At 44.0% G+C, this 23,376-nt stretch overlaps 2 protein-coding genes across 10 annotated transcripts; both read right to left on the bottom strand.

Moving 5' to 3' along the window:
* Nucleotides 1-586: 586 nt before the first annotated feature.
* LOC108142709 (insulin-like growth factor-binding protein complex acid labile subunit) lies at nt 587-10,702 on the bottom strand. The gene is made up of 4 exons (XM_017266728.1): nt 9,621-10,702; nt 3,496-4,504; nt 3,228-3,426; nt 587-2,563 (listed from the first exon to the last, which is right to left on the bottom strand). Exons 1-4 carry the CDS (start codon nt 9,911-9,913, stop codon nt 1,518-1,520), a joined length of 2,547 nt encoding a protein of 848 aa, XP_017122217.1. The 5' UTR covers nt 9,914-10,702; the 3' UTR covers nt 587-1,517.
* A 1,762-nt stretch (nt 10,703-12,464) lies between these two features.
* LOC108142612 (large proline-rich protein BAG6) lies at nt 12,465-20,147 on the bottom strand. Of its 9 annotated transcripts, XM_017266586.2 has the most exons (12): nt 20,058-20,147; nt 19,667-19,992; nt 19,480-19,597; nt 19,181-19,392; nt 18,334-19,119; nt 17,709-18,249; nt 17,482-17,562; nt 16,713-17,288; nt 15,076-16,002; nt 14,084-14,220; nt 13,794-14,027; nt 12,465-13,717 (listed from the first exon to the last, which is right to left on the bottom strand). In XM_017266586.2, the coding sequence occupies exons 2-12, from the start codon at nt 19,730-19,732 to the stop codon at nt 13,367-13,369; spliced, it is 4,029 nt and encodes a 1,342-aa protein (XP_017122075.1). In that variant the 5' UTR covers nt 19,733-19,992; nt 20,058-20,147; the 3' UTR covers nt 12,465-13,366. The 9 variants fall into 9 exon arrangements, with proteins under 9 accessions (XP_017122075.1, XP_017122076.1, XP_017122074.1 ...); XM_017266587.2 differs by having other exon boundaries at nt 12,465-13,714; nt 19,667-20,094; XM_017266585.2 differs by having other exon boundaries at nt 19,667-20,093.
* Between the last annotated feature and the right edge of the window lie 3,229 nt (nt 20,148-23,376).

Genomic DNA, 23,376 nt, shown 5'->3' with positions numbered 1-23,376 from the left:
TATCTGGCAGTATCAAATATTTTTATGGATTTGTTTTAGATTTCTGGAACTATTTTTTAAAAATAGTTTCTACAACTTTCTAAAAACTAGCTTATTTTAATTTTAATCAAACTTGAATGAAATCGGATACTATGCAAACAATTTAACAAGATGTAAGCAAATATCTTAAAAACAACGAAGTTATGCAAATTGAATAAAAAAAGGAAACTTTTTAAATGTTCCCATTCGTCACGCTGAAATAAAAAAAGACTGGCAAACTACCTGGATGAAACATTTAAAAAGTGTATTTATTTAGTCGAATGGTCCAAGAAAGTTGAGATATGGACAAAAGATATGGTCAACAATAAATCAATTTCCACTTTTCTGGATAGTGCCTTTGGTTCCTGAGAACTCTTTCTTTTAATTTATATTAAAGTGTTCTGTTTTAAAGCCCCTTCAATAAACAAATTAAAATTGCAACCAAACTCAGTTTTTATTTACGATTTTATTTAGAATACCATTTTCATTTTTATATAATTACACGCTAAAATCTATTTTCTCATTTTGTTAACGAACTGATAACAATATTTTATTCTCGTATTTTTTTTGTTGTTTTTATTCTTTTTTCAATTTGTGCATGTGCACGGCTACGGTTTGTGTTTGTTTGTGTATGTGGTTTTGTGTGTTTGTATGTGAGTGAGTGCTTTTCGTTATTAACATTAGCTCGATGCGATTTGTTTTTGCTGTCGTTTAACTCTAAGTACCTACGTGTAGATATTCAACGTTCATACGTGTATACAGTTATTAAATATAGATAATTTGCATATGCAGTTGCATATACGATATCGCCACCTTTCTGTTTCTACGGGTTATTTTTTGGTTATCAATTTAACGGATTTTCTGCGATTCTTACAAGGGTTTAAATTTCAATTCATTTGTTCTCTGTCATTCTATGTATTTCAACTTTCCCAATAGTGATGTTTTTAATTTCAACTTAATTTGGTTTTTTTCTTTAAATTAAGGTGGTAATAAATACACAAACACTTTAGCAAGCTTCCCAAAAAATATTTCGTAAAATTAAAAAGCCCAAAAAATGCCCGCCTGCCAACGCCAAAACACACACATCGCGAAATTGAGCCCCCAACAAATAAGCTTAAATCATAAGACTGTCCTCGTACGTTCGTCCTGTTTCCTGGGTCATTGAACCCCCGAGAAATCGTGATCGAGTTTTGCAAGAAAATCGACGAAAAAAAACTCAACAAAAAAGCGTTCGGTCCGACAAACTGTTCGATTTAGCGATGGCTTAAATAAAGCATAAGAACTAAGTTAACTTAAGGCATACAGATCCGCCGTTTGCATGCTGCTCCGCTAATCCGCTAATCCGCTGATCCGCTGATCCGCTGCTCCGATCTCCATCGAATCCGCCTCCTCCGTCCGTCTGCGATTTACAGTAGAATAATGTGTTTTGTTTTTCGGGCGACTTCCCCCGAGGAGCTCGATGAGCCCGATGAGCCCGAGAACCCCCTGGAGCGGAGGCCTCACTCCTCCGGCGGCTCCTCGGGTATCTGGAGGCTCTGCGGGTACTCCGCATGCACGGAGTTCGAGTGCACGGACTCGGAGTCCTCCTCGAGGGCGTTCGCCTTGCTGGGCGGCGGCGTCAGTGCCTCACTGCCCACCGGCGGCGGCTGCACCAGATTGGGGATGTACTCGACCGTCTCGTACTCGGTCTTGGCCACCGCCTCGTGGTCCAGATCCCGCTCCAGATCCCTTTCCCTCTCCCTCTCTCTCTCCTTTTCCCTCTGCATCTGCCTCTCACTCTCCCTTTCCAGCTCCTGCTGCAGAGGATCCTGAACAGCCGGCGGCACCAGAGCATCTGCCTTATCCTGGGCCCCGTCCACCACAACCGTTTGGTTGAGCGGAGTGCCCGGCGGATTGGGCTCCTGGAGCTCCACAATCACGGGCAGCGTTTCATTGGGTTTGGGCGTCGTGGTGCTGGTGGTCGTGGTGGTGGGTGCAGTGGTGGTTATCACCTCGGTCGGCGTGATGACCGGACTGCTGGCCTCTGTGGTCGTCGTCGAGGCGCTTGTGGTCGTCGTCGTGGTCATTGTCGTGGTCGTTGTCGAGGTTGTGGACTCCTCTGTGCTGCTAGTGGTAATAGGATTGGCCGTGGTGGATTCATTCTTCTCCACTTCCGGCTCCACGGGAAGGGGAAGTGGCAGAGGTGGCGGTGGCGGAGTGGTGGTCAGCAGGAGCGGTACCGGCAGAGGCGAAATCACCGGATTGATCAGAGTGGTGCCAATGAGCACCGGATTGCCAAGAGTGGAAATGATCGGCGGCAGGAGCTCATCATTGGCCTTGATCAGCTGCGGCACGAGCATCTGCATCACCGGTTTGGCATCCTCGCGTCCGCCCAACTTCAGATTGGTCACCATTATGGGCAGGTCCACCTTGTACAGCATTGGCAGCACAGTGCACACCTCCTGGTCGTTCTCGAAGCACTGGGATCGACCCCGGATTCGGGCCTCCTGGACCGCCATCAGACGACACAGCTCGTTCAGGCGCACGTCACACATTATGGGATTGTCTGTGGAGTGATATCGGTTCAGATTAAAAAAAAAACAAGAAAGTCTAGTAACTAGGTGCTTATACTACATTAATTTAATTAACTTTAAAGTTTACCAAACCCTTAAAGAATCCATACTTTGTTTTGAATTTGTATTAACTATATAGATTAGTGACTGGACTTAAGCCTTTAATCGCCATATAAACATTAAACCTTTAAGCATATTATTAGGAATAAGATTATAAAAAACCTTGGTTAGGAGTTTTAGGTACCAAAATCATAGTAATTTTAAATACCTAAAAAACCTAACTAAGCATAGTTTAGTTCTATATGGTAAATAATCATGCAAAACAAAGTATTTATTCTCTAAGAGCTTTGGAATTTTGATTAATAGCTGTGTCATAAAAGTGAACTTCTTAATGGATTTACTTTTATGACACAGCTTTGAATCAATAATACTAATTAACTTTTTACGCTCTTGTCATCAATTTACTTATAAAGTATAAGCTCTTATTACAATTTATAAATTGCCATATAGGGTCAAAGCCTTAAATATTTTATTAAATTTAAATTAGTTACAAAAAAACTATAATCATGTTTTATAAAGTTACTCAATATATTTAGTTTAAGACCATTTTCTATGAAAATTCCGAGTACATCATTAATAGCCCATTTATTGACATACCATCTAGATGAATCTCCAGTTTGCCGGGAACATTGTGATTTTTGCAGCGCGTGTTGGTGACGAGTTCGCTCGAAATGGTCGAGATCTGGTTGTTGGTCAGGTTGGCCTGGCACAGAACGGGCAGACCCTTGAAGTCCTGCTCCAGTTTGGTAATGTTGTTGTACGCCACCTTGAGGATCTTCAGGCTGGGCAACAAGGTCTACAAAAGAATCATTTAAATTATTTAATAAACCATATTTGATATACAAGTTCAGGGTTATCTACTCACCATTTCCAAGGGCTTGAGCTCCGCCAGCTGGTTGCCGGTGAGGTCGAGTATATCCAGCCGGATCATGCCATCAAAATCGCCCACCTGGAGGTGCTCCAATCGGTTCCCGGCCAGATTGAGTATCCGGAGATTACCCAGGCCGGCCAAAGCTCCATTCAGGGAATCGATTCTGTTGTTATCGAGGTCCAGATTGACAAGCATCAGATCCTGCACTCCCCGGGGATCGGGAAGCAGTCGTTGGATGCGATTGCTGGACAGTTGGAGGGTCTTCAGCGAGCGCAGTCCGTGCAGCTCCGCCATGGAGAACTCCTCAATGTCGTTGAAGGAGAAGTTGGCCGTCTTCAGCTTGAGGATGGGCAGCAGCGAGGAGTTCAGCGATCGGATGTGATTGCAGCCCATCTGCAGGGTCTCCACCTTGGAGCACGAGCCGAATTCGTCCTGGGCCAAATACTCCAGCTCGTTGTTCTCGGCCATGACCTCGGACAGATTGACGGCGTTGCGGAGCACACGGTCGAAGGACCTCAGCTGGTTGCACTGTATGTGCATCGTCTCCAGGCTGTGCATGCCGGCCATGTTGGCCGGCAATCGTTCCAGCCGGTTGTTGTGGGCCATCAGCAGGCGCAACTGACTGCCGTCCGGCAGTTCGCCGTCCAGCGATGTGATGTTGTTCGCATTGATGAACAGCGACTGCAGGTTGTCCAGGTCGTGCAGCGATCCATTCAGCGACTCCAGTTGGTTTCTGCCCAGGTGCAGGATCAGCAGGCTCTGCGGAAAGGAGCCTCTGTCCAGCCGCGTGATGATGTTGCTCACCAGGATCAGGTTCGTCACCCGCTGGATGCCCCGAAAGTCCTCCTGCTGCACCGCCCGTATGTTGCACCGCCCAATGTCCAGCGTCAGCAGGCTCGGCATGTGGCTCAAGGCGTGCTTCGGGATCTCGTCGAGTTCGTTGTCGCCGATGCTTAGGTAGGTGACATTCGATAACCCGCGGAACGGCACCTCGGGCAGCGATCTATAAATAGCCACAAAAAGAAAATAAAGCAAATCCATTACAATTTCGTATTATTAGAAGGAGAGCGCCGAATCGGAGATAAAAGATTTCCCATTTAAAAACATTAAAATCTAGTTAAAGCCCAAATACTACGAGAAGTAATCAGGAACTGTCATTTAAATGATTATTAAAATTATAGTACAAATTAATCAATGAATCATCAAATACCATTAGTAGAAACTCCACTACCAATAAAGATATTATAGATACCAAGCAAACCTTATTTAATAAATGAAAACAGGACGTTAAATTATACAACAACAGATCTTCTGAATAGAGTTTCTAGAGCCTTGGCTTAAAAACAAACAAGCCAAGAATCTTCAATAAAAATATTAAAATATAATTATCGAATTGGTTTTCTAGAACCTAGTCTTACGAACCATAAATAACTAAGAATCTTTAAGGACTTTCTTTCGCTTGAAATTATAATTATGATAATTATAATTATAACCATATAATTTAGTATTTCAGTTTACCAATAGAAAGGTATTTCCCAAGAAAGTGATAATATTAAGCTTGCACTCGTATTGCAAAAGAATCTTCTTAGTTTTAATGGCCTATAAAATAACATATTTAGCAGATAACATAAAACTGCTGACGACATTTTTATAACTCCGTCGTATATTTATTGGACAATGAATAATGTTTCAAGCGTGCGGAATAAGGAGATATGATAAGGCTAAAATAAAAGTTGATAAAATAAAAGTTCATAAAAGGAAAAAGTAAATACATATGCTTTTAAAATCTTGGTAATAACTTAAACTTTTAAAGTGGCCAATTCATTATCATTGTTTTAATGACTTATGACCATAAGATTTTCTAATTTTCGAAGAGGCAAATAGCTTTGGCTTAAGTGCAATGCCCCAATAATCTGATTCACGCCATGGCAGCGATTCAAGCCCGTAATTAGTTTTGAATGGGCCGTATCAAGTTTCGCATCCCTGGTCTATCTTTGGACCTGATGACGCAGCCTTATCAGGGGCTACGGCCTCCAGAAGCGCCCCGCTCCGCTGCACCTGATCAGTGGCTTTATCGACGTCTGCAGGTGGCTATTAAGTTGTCGCCGTCGAGGCGCCAAACGGCTGCCGGGCTGCCAACAGCAGATTCATGATGGGAACTGGGCCTGGATGGCGTGCCAAGTGCATCCTTGGCGCCCGTTATTGGCATAGCTCTATAGAGATATATGCTGCAGTGCAGCCACATTGATTGGCAGGCGCTATTTTTAGCCAGACGATCTTGATTGATTGCCGGCTCGGCTCCGATGGGGAGTGCTACTCTATCTGCGAGCTGGGCTTGTCAAGCCTTGATTATGTAATGAGAGAGCTGGCCGACCTGGATGGATGGATGGATGGATGGATGCTCCTCCACACACGGCTACTGTATCCATAATGAGCCCGTTGAACTTGAGCACTTAGATACAGATACTGATACAGATACAGATACAGCTACAGATACTGATGGACCGATAGATGGATGGATACAATGGTACAATGTATGTGGATAGTATGTGGCAGCGTGCAGAGATGTATCCACAATTCCTTAACGTCAGCGGTATAATTGTCACACGACCTAAACTGGCCCCTTGATCATTGATTGAGCGTAATAATAAAATTCAATTGGACTGCCTGCTTCGCTCTTGACTGACCCCCGGACCAAAGACCACCGAACACGGAGAGAACAGAGAATCGTACCCCCATCGATACCCCATACACCATACACCATACCCCATACCCCATACACCATACACCATACCCCATAACCCAATATGGAAAACAAAAACAAGCTGAGTACATTCCATTTGAAAGTAATGTTTCGGCTATTGAATGCTCTGTTATTGTTTACTTTGCTTCCTGCATCAATTGAGTAACTTGAATCCGTTTCTACTCGGAACCATTATCTCGATTTTGGGCCCAGACAGATCAGCTGGAAATATTCCATGGGACACCGACACCCAATAAATTATGTACGAGTAGTTATCATAATCATTGGTCAGGCATCCGGCGAGCGAAGCCGTCAACACTTTTCGCACTTTCTCAGGGCTGCGACACTGCCACTGCAGTGATAATGGTGGTAATGCAATGCAATAGCCTCAAACAAATCACCGAGTGAGTGAACATATAATGCACACATAGTATGAGACCCTCTTATCGCCTGAGAAAGCACAAGACCAAAGCCACAAGACCATCAAAAAGGCCACATAGCTCGTAGAGCTACCCCATTCTCCCATTCTCCGTTTAAACCTTTTTAAAACCGTTCCCCCAGATGTCCTTATGTCCATTCAATAGTTGCACACACTTCACTCGAATGGACGCTGATTACGGGCGATCGTTAAAAGTGATCATAAACTCGTGGTGATTATTTTTTGGCGCCAGTCATAAAACAGATTACAATTTCATAAAAGAAATCGTCAAAACAGTAGCTCTTATCAGAGATTGCCTTCAGCTGTGGTCCACATTTGGACTAGGATGCTATGTGCCATATGAAAGCGTATTTGGGTGAACTTTATTGGTGCATGAAGGCATCAAACTGATTTTCCATTTCTATTAGCAATCATATTTCATATTTCTTTCTGAACGAAAATTTGGAAAAACCTGACAAAATAGAGCAGATCACGCCGGCAACAGAATCTTCTGGGAATTCCACGCGGCGATGAAGCCGCTACACAGAAAAAACTATTGATGGTCCCATAAGCGATATAAAACATTTGACTGAATCACACTCATAAATCGTCTTAATAAAAATAATTTATATTTAGTAAATTATTTAAGCTATAGAAATAGTGTGAAATTATTTGAGTTACTTATAGTTTTCAGTCCAAAATGTTCCCAATTTCTTGCAGTGCTTACGAATACGCATGTGTGGCAGCGGTACTTTTCCTGGCTGAGTTGGCATGATTTGGTCAAAGCGCGATATTAAGGCAATAGGTCAATTGTTATAAATTGACATCAATGTAAAAAGCGTTCCCCGAGCAGCCAGAATCGGAGGCACTGGCACCACCGGCACGCGCTCCCCACTGGATTGTGGCTTCTAGATTCTGGGCGAGATCGGCGATTGGGGAGATGGTGCACGACACTGATTCGATCAAGTCGGGTAATTAAATCATTCCCTCTTACATACAAACACACAAATTGCATTTAGTGGATGATAAATCGAATAGTTTAATCTATGGGGTAGGGCGATCATGTGCAATGACGTCTTGAAGAGGATGCTTTTTTCTAGGAAATATTAAAATTTAAATTAAGCAAATTTAAAAAAAATTTAATTGTTTTATATTTTACATGTGAATCAAAGATTTATTAAGATATTTTTCAACAATTCAATAACTAAAAATCAACAAATGTATTAAAAAGAATGTCTATCAGCCTTTTTTTAAAAAGTAATAAAAACGGTTCTTAACAGGTCAATATTTAATGGCTTATAAATTCCAAGAAAAATGGAAGATTAAGATTTTTAAAATACGATCAGCTTGTGAGCAAAGAATAAACATGAATGAGTCTAGCACTAGCAAGCTTATTTTTTTTACTCATTTAGAAGTTTGTTTATTAAAACAAAGCCAATTTTTGTGTGGCTCTCTGCTTTCCATAATTAATAAATGTCCGTTCTTGTGTGAAAGTCGAGTAATGAAAAATATTTTTCGGGTCTCGATTTTTGGGGACCTTTCGTTGAATGAATTTCTTTGGGCACAAAGAATCTTGAGTCATGTTTTGTTTTGAATCGAGTCTGGCCACAAAACAAGGGAGTCAAATATCAATGAACCCGCGGCAAGCGCTTATGAAATAGGCTCGAATGTTATTTCTATATTCGCAAGTGGTAGATCGACAGCATTTATATTTATATTCGTTATTTATAATTGCCAATATATAAAACACAATGCGACAGTGAATTGAAATTCATTCAGAGTCAGAGTCAGAGTCAGAGACAGAAAACGTGCAGGCGCCGTTGAAAAGGCGCTTTCAATAAACTGCAATTATCAATTTTGTGTACGCATTAAGTATACGCCGTATACAGCCAGCTTCATACGGCGGAGTACATAGAAAGCTTCGGCCATGTACATGCCTCATAGGTGATAAGACACAGCCATTATCAGTTATCAATTTAACAATAAAAAAAAATAAAGTTAAATAAATAAATAAGATTCGAGCGGCGGCCGCATCTCCAGAGATGCTTAGTTCGGTGGCGTATAAGGATAGGATCCAATCGTTGGTAATTTGCAGCAATTCAATGCTACTTCCTAATTGAAAAATTAAATCATCTGGTCGGCAATTAAGATGCGACTGCAGTAGCTCCACCTCCACCTCTACATACACATGCACATCCACATCCATCTCGCTAGTAATTTCTCCCAATTGAGCCATAGATAATGAGGCGGCACTGGGCTTTTTGACGTAAACAAACGACATTGTTATTGTTTTAGTATCTACTGGGCTGTAAACAAGACCTGGGCATCCGATCCGAGGAGCACATTTTCGTGCATTTACATAAGCGTATTGAAATTTGTGTACATTCTGCATTATTATTTTTCGCTCGGTTTTTATTGGGTTTAAGGAACCTAAATTGATAGCCGGCCGAGCGGAAAATTCTGCCTTCTGCGGAACTCGCCAACTGGCCTTGAACTCCCCAGCAAAGGTATTTTGATTGATTCCAAAGCGGCAAATTTTCCCCCAATAAATAATGTACCTTACTTTAAAAATCATTCTTCCCAATCATTTTAAAAAGCGAATATTTACTTGGAAAACTCAATGCACCAAACTATTTTTCCCCACTTTCCCTTATTTATTGGTAACACCTTACTTATATATTTTTGTTGGTAAACTTATAAGAGTTTAATATGTTTAAAATTATCATAGGAAACTTTCTTTGCTTTTAAGTAAATAAGAAACAATTCTAGCTTAAAATTTTATTAAAGATTTTTCCAAAATATTCAACTATTAAATTTGAAAAACAATCACAACATTTCTGGAAAATAATGACTCAGCAAACTCATTCAGATAGATTGTACACCCAGAAAAAAACCCCTTATTGAGCAATGTTGCCCCCTTTCCTGGGCAAATGTATCCGAAACAATGAGTCAGCTCACCTTAGACCGTTCCATTGCATCCGTAGCTTGTACAAGTTGAAGTTCATATCCGTAAATGATCGCATTTCCAGGTCGTCCAGTTGGGAGTGCGTGATTTTCAGGTCGATTTGCGTGTCGGCATTGAGCTTATTGGCCAGGCTGTCCACTACGGCGTTGAAGGATTCCAGTTTCTCGCAGGAGAGCTCCACATGGTTCCAGGCCTTGCCCGTTTCGCAGGTGCAGGGCGAGATCTCCGGACGCACTGAGCACTGGAGCGAGGCCAAATGAAAGACGGTGTACACGAGGGAAGTCATTTTGTGATGAGTGATCAATCAATCACTCAATCGCTTCGATTTCACAACAACAATTCTTTGGCCGAAGGAAAACACTTTTTACGTGGCTCTCTGTTCGGTTCACAGTTTACAAATCACAAATCACAAATCACGGTTTTCCGATTTTCTTTATATATTTATTTTTATTTATTTATCGATGCCAGGACACGTTGCACTCGCTCGGGCGACGGATTGCCAACTGTTCGAGCAGGCAGCTCGGAAAACAAACTCGGGAACTCGGGAAATTACCCACTAGGCGCACATATGCGTGTGTGCGGGGGTTTCCATTGCAGCTCGGTTTTCCAGCAGGATTTTCTATATTCTATGAACCGCTGGCATCGGATTTCAAAGCAAAGCCACACTGCCACTAGTTTTTATTTTGGATTTAAAGATTAAAGACACACGCGCGCACAACACTTCAAGATCGCTTAGTTTGGGTTGCCGTTGATCGTATCGAATCTTATGGACTATGGGATATGGAGAGCTGGAGCTGCTCCGCCTCCGCTTCCTCCTATCTGGCTAGACCTCTTGACCCGCTTGTATATAGATCGCCGATGCTCGGAATTAATCTTCTAAAACAATTGTATTTGTTGATTGGTCGATTGGTTGGTCGATCGGTTGGTCGGTCGCTCGGTTGATTGTTTTTTTGAACACCGCGGTATCACTGTGCACATATATATGTGGGGTGGTGATCACGTCTTGATTCCAACACGGTCTGTTTGCGACTGGCAGTGGGAATAAAAGCGCTGAGGATTCGTATATGCTGCTGCCTTCTGTTGCTGCCGGCGCTGCTGTTGCTGCTGCGGTGCGATATGTGTTGCTGTTGCTGCTGCTGCTGTTGCTGCTGTGCTGGCCTTACTCTCTCTCTCTTTCTCTCTCTACGATCTCTTGGCTCTCTAGCGAGCGCCTTTAGAGCGGCTTTCTGGCCAATTGGGGGACTTGATATCTGGCTATAATTGTCCACAACACTCAATTACATGTGTTCCTGTTCTTTCGGCGCCAGGCATCAATCTCCATCGTCATCGCCATCGCCATCTCCATTTATATCTGCAACTCAATCTCCATCTCAATCTCAATCTCGATCGCGATGTGCGTGTTTGTGCCCCCTTCGAGTGGCTAAAGTTGCTACTTCATCTGATGTTGCTGCTGCTGCTGCTGTGCTGCTGCTGCTGCTGCTGCTGCCGTTGGGAACTTCTTCGGAACCTAGTTCTATGTATGGGGCATCATTATCATGGACACATGTTGGCACTTACATATGTGCAGCTCGTTGTTTTACGCACTCCCAATAAATTGTCCTTTACACAGACATCTGGCACAACTCTCAACGCCGCCGAGAAATGTTTTTAATTATGACTTTCGGATCGTATCGTATCGGATCGGATCGTTAGTAGCGTTTGAATGCAACCGGCTTGTTTAAGGATCTCTGCTGCTGCTGCCGCCCAATTGAGATTGGGCCAAATGAAAATTTTCCATTGGCGCCAGAGCGATTCAGTATTTTTTCAAGGGGGCAAAAGCAGCAGCAGCAGCAGTAGCAGCAGCAGCAGCAGGAGCAGGAGCCATGCATCAAAGTCCACTGTACGCTGGCTTAATTTATCTCGAAGTTCTGGGCCCCGCATGCATAATTAACCACTGGGGCGCCTTAAATGCGTTCGCTCGCCACAAATTCCGCAAATTCCCCGGATTGCGCGTGCCAACGATGTCTCCTCCGGCTCGTCTGCAATTCTGGCCGCAATTAATCATCGGCATCTTCGGGGGGCTGACGACGCTGATAGCTTCTGTGGTCCATGCCCATCCAAACACATCCATCGCCATTTTCCACGCAGACTGCAGACTGCTCCCCAGAAACCTTGGCACGATTATGTTTAATTATCTTAATTACAAACAGCAGGGTTCATAAATTTAAGGGGGGCTTATGTGGACATACTTATATGGAAAAGCAGTTAATGACAGACAGGATTTCAATCGATCAATATTTGGTTGGTAATCGTTTTGGATTTAAACTTTTGAAATAAGTAGATAAAAGAAAAATCTGCTTTACCAACTTTGTTAGATTTGCTATTTTGGTTATTGCACTGAATGCCTAAAAACGTCACATTACCAAATAGTAAATAGTTGATAGTAGACAGTTGGTTTTTCTTTCCCTAAAAAATCTCTTGTCTTTAATTTTCTTGAGTAACCGAGGAGTAATTGAGTAATTTAAGAAGAGTTTTGAGAGCTTCATATTTTTTAAATATATAATTACGGTTTTGAAAAGTGTTGCAGTGATATATATTTTAGAGTTTGATTCTTGAGTAAAATAAATTTAGTAATATTATTATAACCCAGTGAACACAGAAATACAGCTAAAGATAGTCTTTAGAAAACTGTAAAGACAACGTTTTAAAGATAGAAATACAGTAGAAAGATGGGAAATTACACATTTGTACCGCACTGCGATCCATAACTGTAGGTATAAAAATATACTTCGATTACGTAGCCGATCTATTTTTGGCGTCCAATCATTTCGAGTAAATATTAAAAGAAAAGCGGCAAATATTAATAATTATTATTTATTCATGTGTTTTCTTCTCTTTTGCTGATTCTCGGTGTTTTTTTGTTTTTTTTTTTTGTGTTTTTTTTTTTTGCACATAAATATTCACAACATTTTTATGTGACACCTTTTCGTGTTTCGATTGCAGGCGACAACAATAACACGGGTAGCGTAGGCATCGGAATGCGATGACGATGGATTGGGATGGATTGTGGCTGGTTGTGGGGCTGGTCAAATGGTGGTGTGATGTAGATATGCCTCCTGTAATGCTTCTGGCTATCGGGGCTATCCACTTGACTTGCTCTGCACATTCCGCATCGGTCGTCATCGGCCATCCAGCATCCAGAAATCATGTGCCATCGGCTCACGTCAATGCCGATTTGTGCGACGGCCAAAAAATATTTGCCTGGAACTTGGAATTCGGCTGTCGTCACGGCTCTGGTCTGCTTTTCCACCACGTCACGCGACGCGGGGACGCCACCGCCATTTGGGACAATTGAAAGCATTCCGCGCGGTGTGTGGTCCCATCTTCACATCCACATCCACATCCAAATCCAAATCCAAATTCATTCAATCCAATTCCGATCGCCATTGTTTCGGTTAATATGTGTGTTTATTTTGCTCCTTTATGGCAGCCCCAAAAGCGTTTTTTGCTTGCACTCCATGTCGTGTCCCAAAGTGTGTGTGAGTGTGTGTGTGTGTGGATACATATCAGTTGGATATTATTATTCTATATAGTTTGAAGCATTTGCTAAAGGTCCTCTCCGTGTATTGGTGGTGTCGCAATCTTCGTCGTCCTCTCGATTTAAACAGAACTTAGCCATTAACTAAATTAAATACAATGCTTTAAAGTAAAATGTACAACAAGCACTAGGTGGCCAGGGTTCCATCGCTGCAACCGTCGTCTAATTTTGCTCAGCGAACTTGGCGATCTGCGGATACTTGCCGGGCTTAAAGTCCGCATCCTGCTTAATGCGCTCCTTCAAACTATTCCGCACCGCATCTGTGTAGGAGGCCTGAATGGCGGCATCGTGGGCAATGGATCCGATTACGGCATCGGTGCTGATCGAGGAACTGGAGGCCCCACCACCACCGGTTCCTCCCAAGCCGACGCCATGGATGGCCCGTTGCACTCCGTTGGCGATGAGGCACTCCACGCTGGCCGTCGGCTTCTCCGACTGGATAATCTTGCGCCGTTTGGCGGACATTCCGGAGATGTAGGCATCGGAGAAGGGTGCCTGGGGTCGGCTATTCTGCTGCACCATGTACAAATGCATATTAATTTCAAGTGGGACGAGGCCTGGACGGGGAAGGAGGGGAAGAAGGACCTACCTCAGTCTGGGTCTGCAGGTCGCGCGTTATCACAGGCAACCAGTCATTGGGGAAACTCATGTGCCAGGGCTCCGAACCCACAATTACGGAGGGCATTTGGAATGCGGGTGAGCTGATGCTGCTGCTGCTGCTGGTAGCCAATTCAGCCATCTCCACATCCAAGTCCAGAGTTTGCGGCTGCGGCTGCTGCTGCTGCTGTGGATTGAAGGCAAGCGGCGGTGGCGCAACGAATGACTATTAGTGACGTCTTGCACAAGAATCTTGGGGGGGAAGAAAGTGAGGAAACTTACTTCCTCGGCAGCTGTGGGAGGGACTGCCTGAACGCTGCGCAGGACCAGGAACTGTTGGGCATCCACAGTGTCCGTCTGTGCGGGAATCGTGGGGTCTATGTAGATGCACAAGAACTGCAGGGCTTCGTTGTGGAAATCTAAAAAGCAAATTGTATATTAATACAACTGATGACGCAGGAGTACAAACTAAAGAATATTGAAAAGGATTTTGGTTTTGACTGTAGGATAAACTTATTACACTCAACAAACACCATTATTCGTACCACTATTTGTCTGCAAAATACGTCAATAGAAACAGTCAAGACATTTATAATAAAATAAAACAACACAAAAATGTTGTAATTATTCGAACAAAAATTAATATCAGAATTTAAGGATTTACCTCGTTGAAAGGTTTTTTTGTTTGATTAAATATGTACGATAATCTTTGTGAATAAAATAATTGTAAATATATACATTTATAATAAAATTCTTAAAGGGTAAATAGACGTTATATTTAAAAACAATTTCCAATTAAATATTCATCACTTGCAATTCTATTGGCGCGGCAGAGAAAAAAAATATGTCAGAAGATTTATGTTTGCATTGACGTCATTGATCACATAAAACTTAATTTCCTAATAAGTTCTTAAATAAATAATTGTTTGATCGGAAAAATGTAGATATTTGATCAGCTATGAGCTAGCTATTGAAATTGAACATGGGCTGTATATGCAATACTAGAAACCTGCATGCTTAGTCTTAACTATTCATAGTTCTCGAGATCTTAATGTTTTGGGTTTATAGCACAAATAGCGCAAATAGCTAGATCGATTCAGCTACTGATCCTGATCAATACGGTTTCCATATTCTTCGGGTCGCCATCGCTTCTTACTACCTGATACAAATTTTGTACACAAAGTTTACTCTATACTCTATAATTATACTCTCTACACTGCAATTGTAATCCATACTCCAAGAGTATCCTGTATAACAAGAATATATGTACTTACTGGATCGCATGGGTGCGCATAGGAGGCGCATCAGCTGGCGCCAGTAGAGCTCCGCATTGGCGCTGCCCAGGCACAAGAAGAGGACGCTGTAGAGGCGCTTGCGGAACTGGTCGCAGATCTGCTTGAGTGTCTGCTCGAACTGGGCACTGTCCGTTCCGCCGGGAGCCGCACTGCACAGCTCAATGATCAGGCGGAGGCTGACGCGCAGGATGTTGCAAACGGAGTCGCGGGAGTTGTACTCCGGCCTCTCGTACTGCGGCAGATAGACCAGACTCTCGCCGAACCACTCCAGGGCACGACCTATGGCATCTGGGATTGTCTGTTCGTTGATGGGCACTCCGGCGAAAAGGCTGTCGTTGAGGAAGCTGCGCAGCTGAGAGCGAAGGTTGCTCGACTGACCGCCAGTATGGGCTGGAGTGGCTGGTGTGGCTGGAGCAGCTTGTGGTGGAGCAGCTGCTACTGTGACCGCTCCTCCTGGTGCAGCAACTGATGCGGGGGCGCCGGCCGAACCTCCAACGGCGGCGACGGCGCTGCCTGCCGGAGCTGTTTGCGCATTATTTCTCAGATTATCAAGCATAAAATTAGTGTATTGTCTGGACCAGTTCCTGATGGCGGTCTGGAGTCGGGCGGAGGGCAGGCCTCCGTTGGTGCTGCCACCACCAACGAGGGCCGTTCGAGCCACCAACCGATCGCGACTAATTGCCGATCCTCCCGTGGGCCGCACTCTTGCGGCTCCGGCTCCGACTCCGGCCCCATTGGTGGTGCCACCGCCTTGAACATGGTTGGTCTGGGTATGGGTCTGGGTCTGGGTCTGCGCCCAGGCTGCCGGCCGTAGGCTGTTCAGTGGCTCGCTGGCGCGACGCTGGCGACGCGACGACCACATTGGACGGACGGAGGCACTGCCGCGCTGGATGCGACCAGAGGTGACTAAATGATGACATGGATAGAATGGAGATTAATGTCAGAGATGGAGTCCGCCAGTCGGCAGTCGAACCTCTGGGCAGTGGCTCTTGCTCTAGAACTCAATGTAAAAGCAAATCTCCTATTCTAAATTCAATATCACATATATTGTGATATTTCTTTGCTCTAAACTAGCTACTCCGATTTCAAGAAATAATATAAGTTTATATATTTAAAGTAAAATAGACTGAAAAAATTTTAAGCGAATTTACACAATACATTTACTAAACTTATAATTTCATATTGTTTCCATGTAACAAAGTTTTCTGCTGTTTTTAAAAACAAAACTGAGCGTAACTGAACGTAAGGTTGTACATAGTTTTTCGACTCTGAAAAGCCGCTTACATTTTATCAACGCGTTAAGCGGAAATCCGCTTGAATAAAAAACATATTGGTAACTTGGTACGGATTTCTCGCAATCAAGATGGCAAATATTCTAATTATGTGACTTTGGTATTTGGTGAAGTCAATGAAATTCGTATATTGCAACTCTACTTTTGTGAGCTTTCTAGGGAGGTCAGATAACAGAATGGGTAATTCGACTGCTTTTCGTTTGACTGGCGCTTCCCATCTCCGGTTGGTGAGTGTGCGGATGATGTGGGATTCGTGCGGATGAAGTGGGGCGTTGCGGGGGTCGTGACGGACATGAAGTGGGGCTCGGCTCGACAAGTACTCACCAGGACGAGTTCCTATGGCGGATGTGGGCGAGACGACGGTTGCTCCTCCTGCGGGCGCGATGCTCGTGCTGCGCATGTTGGCCGCCGCACCGCTGATGTTGTTGTTGTGGTGGTGGGGCAGCGGCTCTGGCTCCCGAATGTGATGACTATTGCAGGGCAGGAAGCGATCGAAAGCAGTGTGCGTCGGAGCAATGCGTCCGCCCCAGTTGTTGTTGCCGCCAATCTGAATCTGGGGTCTGGATGTCGACCGCGTTTGCGTGGCCGTGGTGGGCAAGGTGTTGGCCCTCTGTTCCCCACTGCGTGTTCCGCTCGAAGTGGAGGCTGCTGTCGGCGAATCTTCACTTCCGGCTGCAGGAGCACTTTCGGAAGATTCCTCAGCAGCAGTCGGAGCCGAAGGTGCAGAGTCTTCGGCAGCTCCAGGAGTGGGTGCCTGACGCACTGCCGCGGTCATCACATGCACAGGCAAATTAATCGACATAACGTTGGGCGAGTTGAACTCCACATGAAGATCGTTTGCTTCGTTGGTGGCCCTGTTGACCACTGCCTGAATTATACGAGCCATCTCCTGTTGGGGATCTGCAAAGGGGCAGTAGTTGCAGTTAATGGAGTTGTTTCACAGCAATTCGCTAGCAGGGATTAGTCCGGTTAGGAGCTGGTCAGCAAACGAATCAAAGTAACAGAGTGTAAGTGGAACCGAACAGGGGATGCAGTGACTGGATCTAGTGAAATTATAGTTAGTCTGCCATGACTTAGATGACTTTTAACGTACTGGACGGAGGCAAGGTCACTGGCACATAGACACGCAGCCTAGGCGCTGCTCGGGGCTCTCTTTCGGGAGCTTCAGTTTGATCTAGAAAATCGTCAACAGATAATGGCGGTATATAAAGGATAATGCGGTACTTAAAGGTAATATGTTTTCATATAACCATACGTCTTGATACAAACTAAATCGTATATTTTGCCTACAAAGATAGCATTTTGGCAACGCTTTCTTACCCATTTCGAGTCGTGGCTGCTGCTGAGCTTGGTGACCAGCACCAGTTGCATTCGGCGCCACCATGGGCTCGTCGACGGGGTCCTCCACGTGGTCGCTGACCAAACCGCGAGCAGCTGCGGCCGCTGCGCTGGCAGCTCCGGCGGCCATCTCTGCAGCGGCTCCAGCGGCCCGACTGGCAATCTCCGCCATGGCCGCCGCACTTCGACTGGCGTCGGTGGCCGCCTGCACAGCATTTGGGGTGGTTGCCGATGTGGGCGGCGTTTGAGTGACAGCCGAAGCAGCAGCAGCAGCAGAAAAGGCACGGATTGGGTCGTTGAGGACAGCCGGTGGCATTGCCAAAAAGTTGGGCGTGAAAATATTATTGGAGCGTATGTAGCCGCTCTGCTCGACGAGAATGGGTCGGCAGGTGAGCACACGCGGTCCGGGCTGTGACAAGTCCAGCATCAAATCGGAAATGGCATGCTGGGCATGCGAAAGATAGTGAAAAGCCTCCGATACGCGGTCGAAAATGCGCTGGGCATCCTCACGTCCAGCGGTGTCCTAAAAAGCGGAATTTTAGGTTTCAGTAAAGCAATAGGAAGGTCTCTCTGTCTTTTAAACTAAAGACACAATTGGTTGACTCACACTCTCCTCGAAGGTCGGATCGTTTTGGAGGATCTCATAGTAGCGATCCACGAAGGGCGCCAAACGCGTTTGCACGCCGCGATAGTGCTGTATAACCTGGGCCAGAACCTGGGGACGAGTGCGCCGTCTGGGTCCCGAGTTGTTTCCTCCTTCACCACCAGCTGCAGCATCATTTGCCGCCCCATTGGAGGAGCTGGGAGTGTCAGCAGCAGGAGCAGCAGCAGCAGCAGCAGCAGCCGCCGGCTGGCCACCCACTGCTCCTTCCGCCTCTGTTTCTGGAGTAGGCGTGGCCGAACGGTCTGAGGCTCCATCGGTGGCCTCGTCGTCTGTCTCGATCACATCCTCAATGATCACAGTGGCCGCAGTGGTCTCACCACTGGCATCGCTGGCGGTTCCGGTGGCTGCTCCTTCGCTACTGGCAACCTCTCCCGCCCGTTGCTCGCTGGTCTCGCCATTCTCATTGGTGTAAACAGTGGGCAGTTGCACCACCGTATAGTTGCGGGCTCCAGTCCGCGATAGAGCAGCGGTCACAGCATCCTGGACCATGTCAATAATGTTGTTGTTGCGCGGCAGATCTGTCGAGGAGACGCCCACCTCGACGACGGTGGACTCCATGGACCAGCGACCACGTTGCAGTATGTCCAGGGATTGATTGTTCAGACCCACGGCGGGATTCTCCAGATAGGCGGCTATATTGTCGGCGCAATCGATCATGTGCAGGGCCACGGTGATGCGGTTGATGCAGAAGGACGACGAGTTGGGATAGCGATTCGGGGGAGTGCGGGTCTGAAAGTACAAAAACTTGGTTACGAAAACCGTCTGAGGAAGATCTAGCACTGAGACTTACACCAGCCACTGGGCCATTGTTCACGGGAATGGCCATGGTGCCGACCAGCATGCCATCGAGGGCGCGGAAGTACGGAGAAGTTCGCATTCCGGGCGGTGCAGGACGCGCCACATTCCGGAAGGGGCGCATGGGTTCATCATTGTTCCGGGAGTTGGCACCACGTTGAGAGAAGGGCGGACGTTCGGCCACATGGAGCACCTTGCCGTCGACATCTGCAAATGGCACAGGTTGTAGATACATATACGTGGGCGTAGATATATGTGGGCGATTTGGGGGGTGCTCCCGGGGGCATGACTCACCGTACTCCTTCACCTGCTTGTCATCGGCCAAAACGCGACCCTGGTAGATGATACGTTGGTTCTCCGCCGCAATGTTGGTCTTCTCGGCTATTTGGTCCTTGAACTGGCGTATTGTGAGCTGGAATTGGGCGGGGTATGTGGCTATAGTGGAAGCCCATAGGCCTGGACACACAACCTCAAATATTACCTCATTGTCGATGCTGAATTCGTGGATGCGCGCATCTAAGGTCTTCACCTTAAGGTTTATTAGCATTTTCCGGCTGGACTGCGGCGCAAAATCTCTCGAAAATCACACTTTTCCTTCGGTTTTTCCCGTGCCGTGCAAAAATAACAGTCAAAAGGGGGCGGAGAGGAGGGGGAATCTTGTCGGTGTCGCTGTCACCTGCTCTCTCGCTCGCACTCGCTGCCGCTGGCCTTTCAATTTTCCGGACACGTTTTCACTTCTCAGATAGCGGGAAATACCAAAGCGCTTTCTACGGATCACCGCCAACTCTCGGATCGGGCAAATATATGCTAGGTTTATATGCAAAAGCGGAAAATCGGTTTGTAATTCAACAACAGCAGAGGACAATAATTACTGGAATTTGACAGTGTGGCTGTGTTGCCACATCTCCCGCCGATAGAGTAGCCAGGCTCAGCATTAAAAATAGCTAAAAACACTGAATCGGCTATAAAGGGTTGCAAAATATGAACAAAATAGTTCCTTCTCTTCACAACTCGTTCATTTTTACATATATTTTTAAATAAAAAGCTAAATTGACAGCACAGCCTTATTCCTTAAAAAGTACTGATAATGAAAAAAAAATACCAAAATAAACAAGCCTAATACCTAAAAATACCACAAATTAATCCTCCTCTGACGCAAACCAATAGAATACTATCCAACACTGTTTTCAGATACTCAAACCAATAATGAGAATATAGAAATTGAACATACAACAAGGTAGCCAGACTTCTCAGACTATACTGGCAAAGAGTAAAATAGTGTTGGATAGCATTTGGTTGCGCGGTTCTTTTAAATATGATTGACATCGTTGATATTAACATTTTTGGCAAATTTTTGACCATCCTCTTCATCCCTAAGTTAACCAAAAGCTAGAACGTCTCTTGTGGCTTAGCTTAGAATCCCCCCAGAATCTAAATAATTTGGGTGTATGCGGGATGAACCCCATAAAAACGTTTAAAGAACTGCACATGTGTATTACAATTCACCCATCCACCTCGCCACCCTTAACCCCTCTTCAGCATTAGCCCCCACCACTGCCTTTGACTGCATCCTGTGGGAATTTTTCGGCACTGCACATGAAAAGCGGCGTTTGAATAATAAAGAAAAGAAAACACGGAAAACAGGGGAAAGTCAGCCAAGACGCAAAGGTGTAGGGCAACTTTTCGCTTTGAATATTTAAGTGGCGCTGTGGCATCGGTAGTGGCTGCAAAATAAGCAGAAGGATGCGGAGAAAAGCCAACCGCAGCTAACACAATTTTTCGCATACCCCTTGCCGGAATTGTGCGGAAATTTGATTTAATGTCTGCGATTGTGAGCCTTTCCACGGGCTCAAAGTGATTGCGACGAGCCCTTATTTTCCGGGCTGAAAAGATGCCACGGAAATGGGCACTGGCAGATTGTTGAGCTCACCATTGACTTTGTAGGAATTTTTAAAGGGTTTTTAAATAGCAGTGACCATTTAATTTTCTGAAAAAATTTAAAATTAAGTATTAACAAATTTTGAAAGGCAATTGATAATTTTTGCAAATGTTTATTTTACTGTTTTCTGTATTTTAATAATGGGTTTTAAATCTTAAGTATACAACTTCTATAAACATTTTAAAGAATTTACTTTTTATTGTTAAATTTTAATAAGCAAGCTTTTGTTTGATATTTAAAAAACTAAAGCATTACTTCTTAAACTGTTTGCTAATCTTGTTAGTTTAAAAGTTTAAAACTTAAAAAAAAAACAAAAAAAATGTGAATAATATTTTTTTTTAGATCTACATATATATAAATACAAAAACTTTTACAAATAAACGCGTTTTATAAGTTATATTGAGCGAAATGGATTATTTTTAAATTCATAGCATTTTATTTTACTTAACCACTTTCATTTTGAGTAAGAAAACTACAGAGAGTTTAGATATACAATTAAAGTAATGTACTAATTAAGAAAAATTAAGTCTATTAATATATTTTTGTCTACATTTCTTTTGAAATATGGGTTATGCTTGGCTTGAATATATAAGCAATAAATATTACAATTTTTCACCGACTTTGCGCGGGCCAAGTGCAAGTTTTACAATTTACAAATTGCTTTTAAATGGGCTGTGAAAAAGTTTTAATGAGTTTTCCTCACAGCAGTCCTACATCTAAGCACTCTGTACATACCGCCCACCGCCTTGTCAACGATTTCTGTTTATGCATTTTCATTTTCATTATCATTTTCCTTTTTTTTTCGACCAGCACTGCCCTCTCGTTTTCCGCTTTCCATTTGTTATTAAGCTAGCGTTTTCAGTTACTTTTTATTCCTTTTTTGCACCAAAAGTTTACCCTGACAGTGTCACAGTGGGTTGCGGCGGTGGGCGTGGCCCTACATTGAAAATGTTTTTTGGGGGGAAAGGTCGCTTAATGAAATTATATCAATCGGGCAGATCAGCCACCCCTAACTCGCTGTGCCTGGCAGCTGGCAAATGACATTTGCTTTTGCCAATTGTTCATATTTTCATTAAGCGACATTTGAATTTCCCCGATTGTAACCTGCAATCGTTTCACTTCAGAATCAGATTCGGTTTGGAATTGCTACCCCGCATTGCATGATTCCATTTCTAATTTTGGTCTGGTCAAGAACAGGGCCCAAGAGCAAGTCTCACGTCAAATTAAATCAAGCTGTAATATAAAGAAAATTGAAGCCAAGTCCCCTTTGTGCCATAAAGCAAGGAGAGCCAAGGAACTCGGGCGTTCAAAGGGAGGGGAGGAATGGGGCTTTTCTTGGGGAGGGAGTGGGTGGTTTTCGCAGCTGATTGGCAATATAACACCAGGAACCTTAGCATTCAGGCGAAATTTAACCTGTGTGCTTGTGGTTGAGATTCTTATATAAAACTACAACGAATTGTAAGATTAATAATAGATATATATAGGAAATGTTTGACCTGATTACAACATTTATTTACAAAATTATTCCAGCAGACGCCTCATCACAAAAATGAAATATTTTATGATTTAAAAATCGTTTGCTCTGTTTATTTAATTTTATTGCTAGTTTCTCTTTTTTGTAAAAAATTAAAAGTGGGTATCACAACAAATTATTTTGTTTTTTATGAAATGGTTTACAAGCTTACAACTTTTTTAAAAATAAATATATAAATAAAAATATAAATATAAATAACTTATTGCTTTTCTGCCTAAATCAGACCCCTCATCAAAGTGAAATCTTAACATATAACCTGATCAAAGGATCGACAGAACAAATGGACAACTGGAGGGGGTGAGAAAAATGTGTTGTTGGCCACTTGTAATTGCCAGCAAATAATTTCGACCTGCCAAATGGCAACTGTTCTTGCCTCATAAATACAACCGCCAACTAACCGTACGAATTTATAGTCAACACTTAATCTAAGCTGTCAATGTGGATGCAACAGCAGTAGCGAGAACAACTTAAGTGGGAAACTAGTGGTATCGTAATTGGCGGGGATTACGACAAAACGTAAAAGTGCAGAACGGCACGTGAATGCGGAAGTTGCGCCCGGAATTGGCCAAAGTGAAGAAGTCGTAAAGTTTTAGTTGCATTCTGCCGTCTTCGCCTTCGAATTGGACGCTTAATTTATGTTTCAATTCCAATTAGCCAACAAGGCGCGGGCTTTTATGCTACATTTCTTTCTTTTCGCTCCCAATTGCACGGTTGAAAA

This window comes from Drosophila elegans, unplaced genomic scaffold (genome assembly GCF_018152505.1).
Source record: "Drosophila elegans isolate 14027-0461.03 unplaced genomic scaffold, ASM1815250v1 contig_208, whole genome shotgun sequence".
NCBI classification, from domain to species: domain Eukaryota; kingdom Metazoa; phylum Arthropoda; class Insecta; order Diptera; family Drosophilidae; genus Drosophila; species Drosophila elegans.
This window is presented reverse-complemented; position numbering and strand designations above follow the sequence as displayed.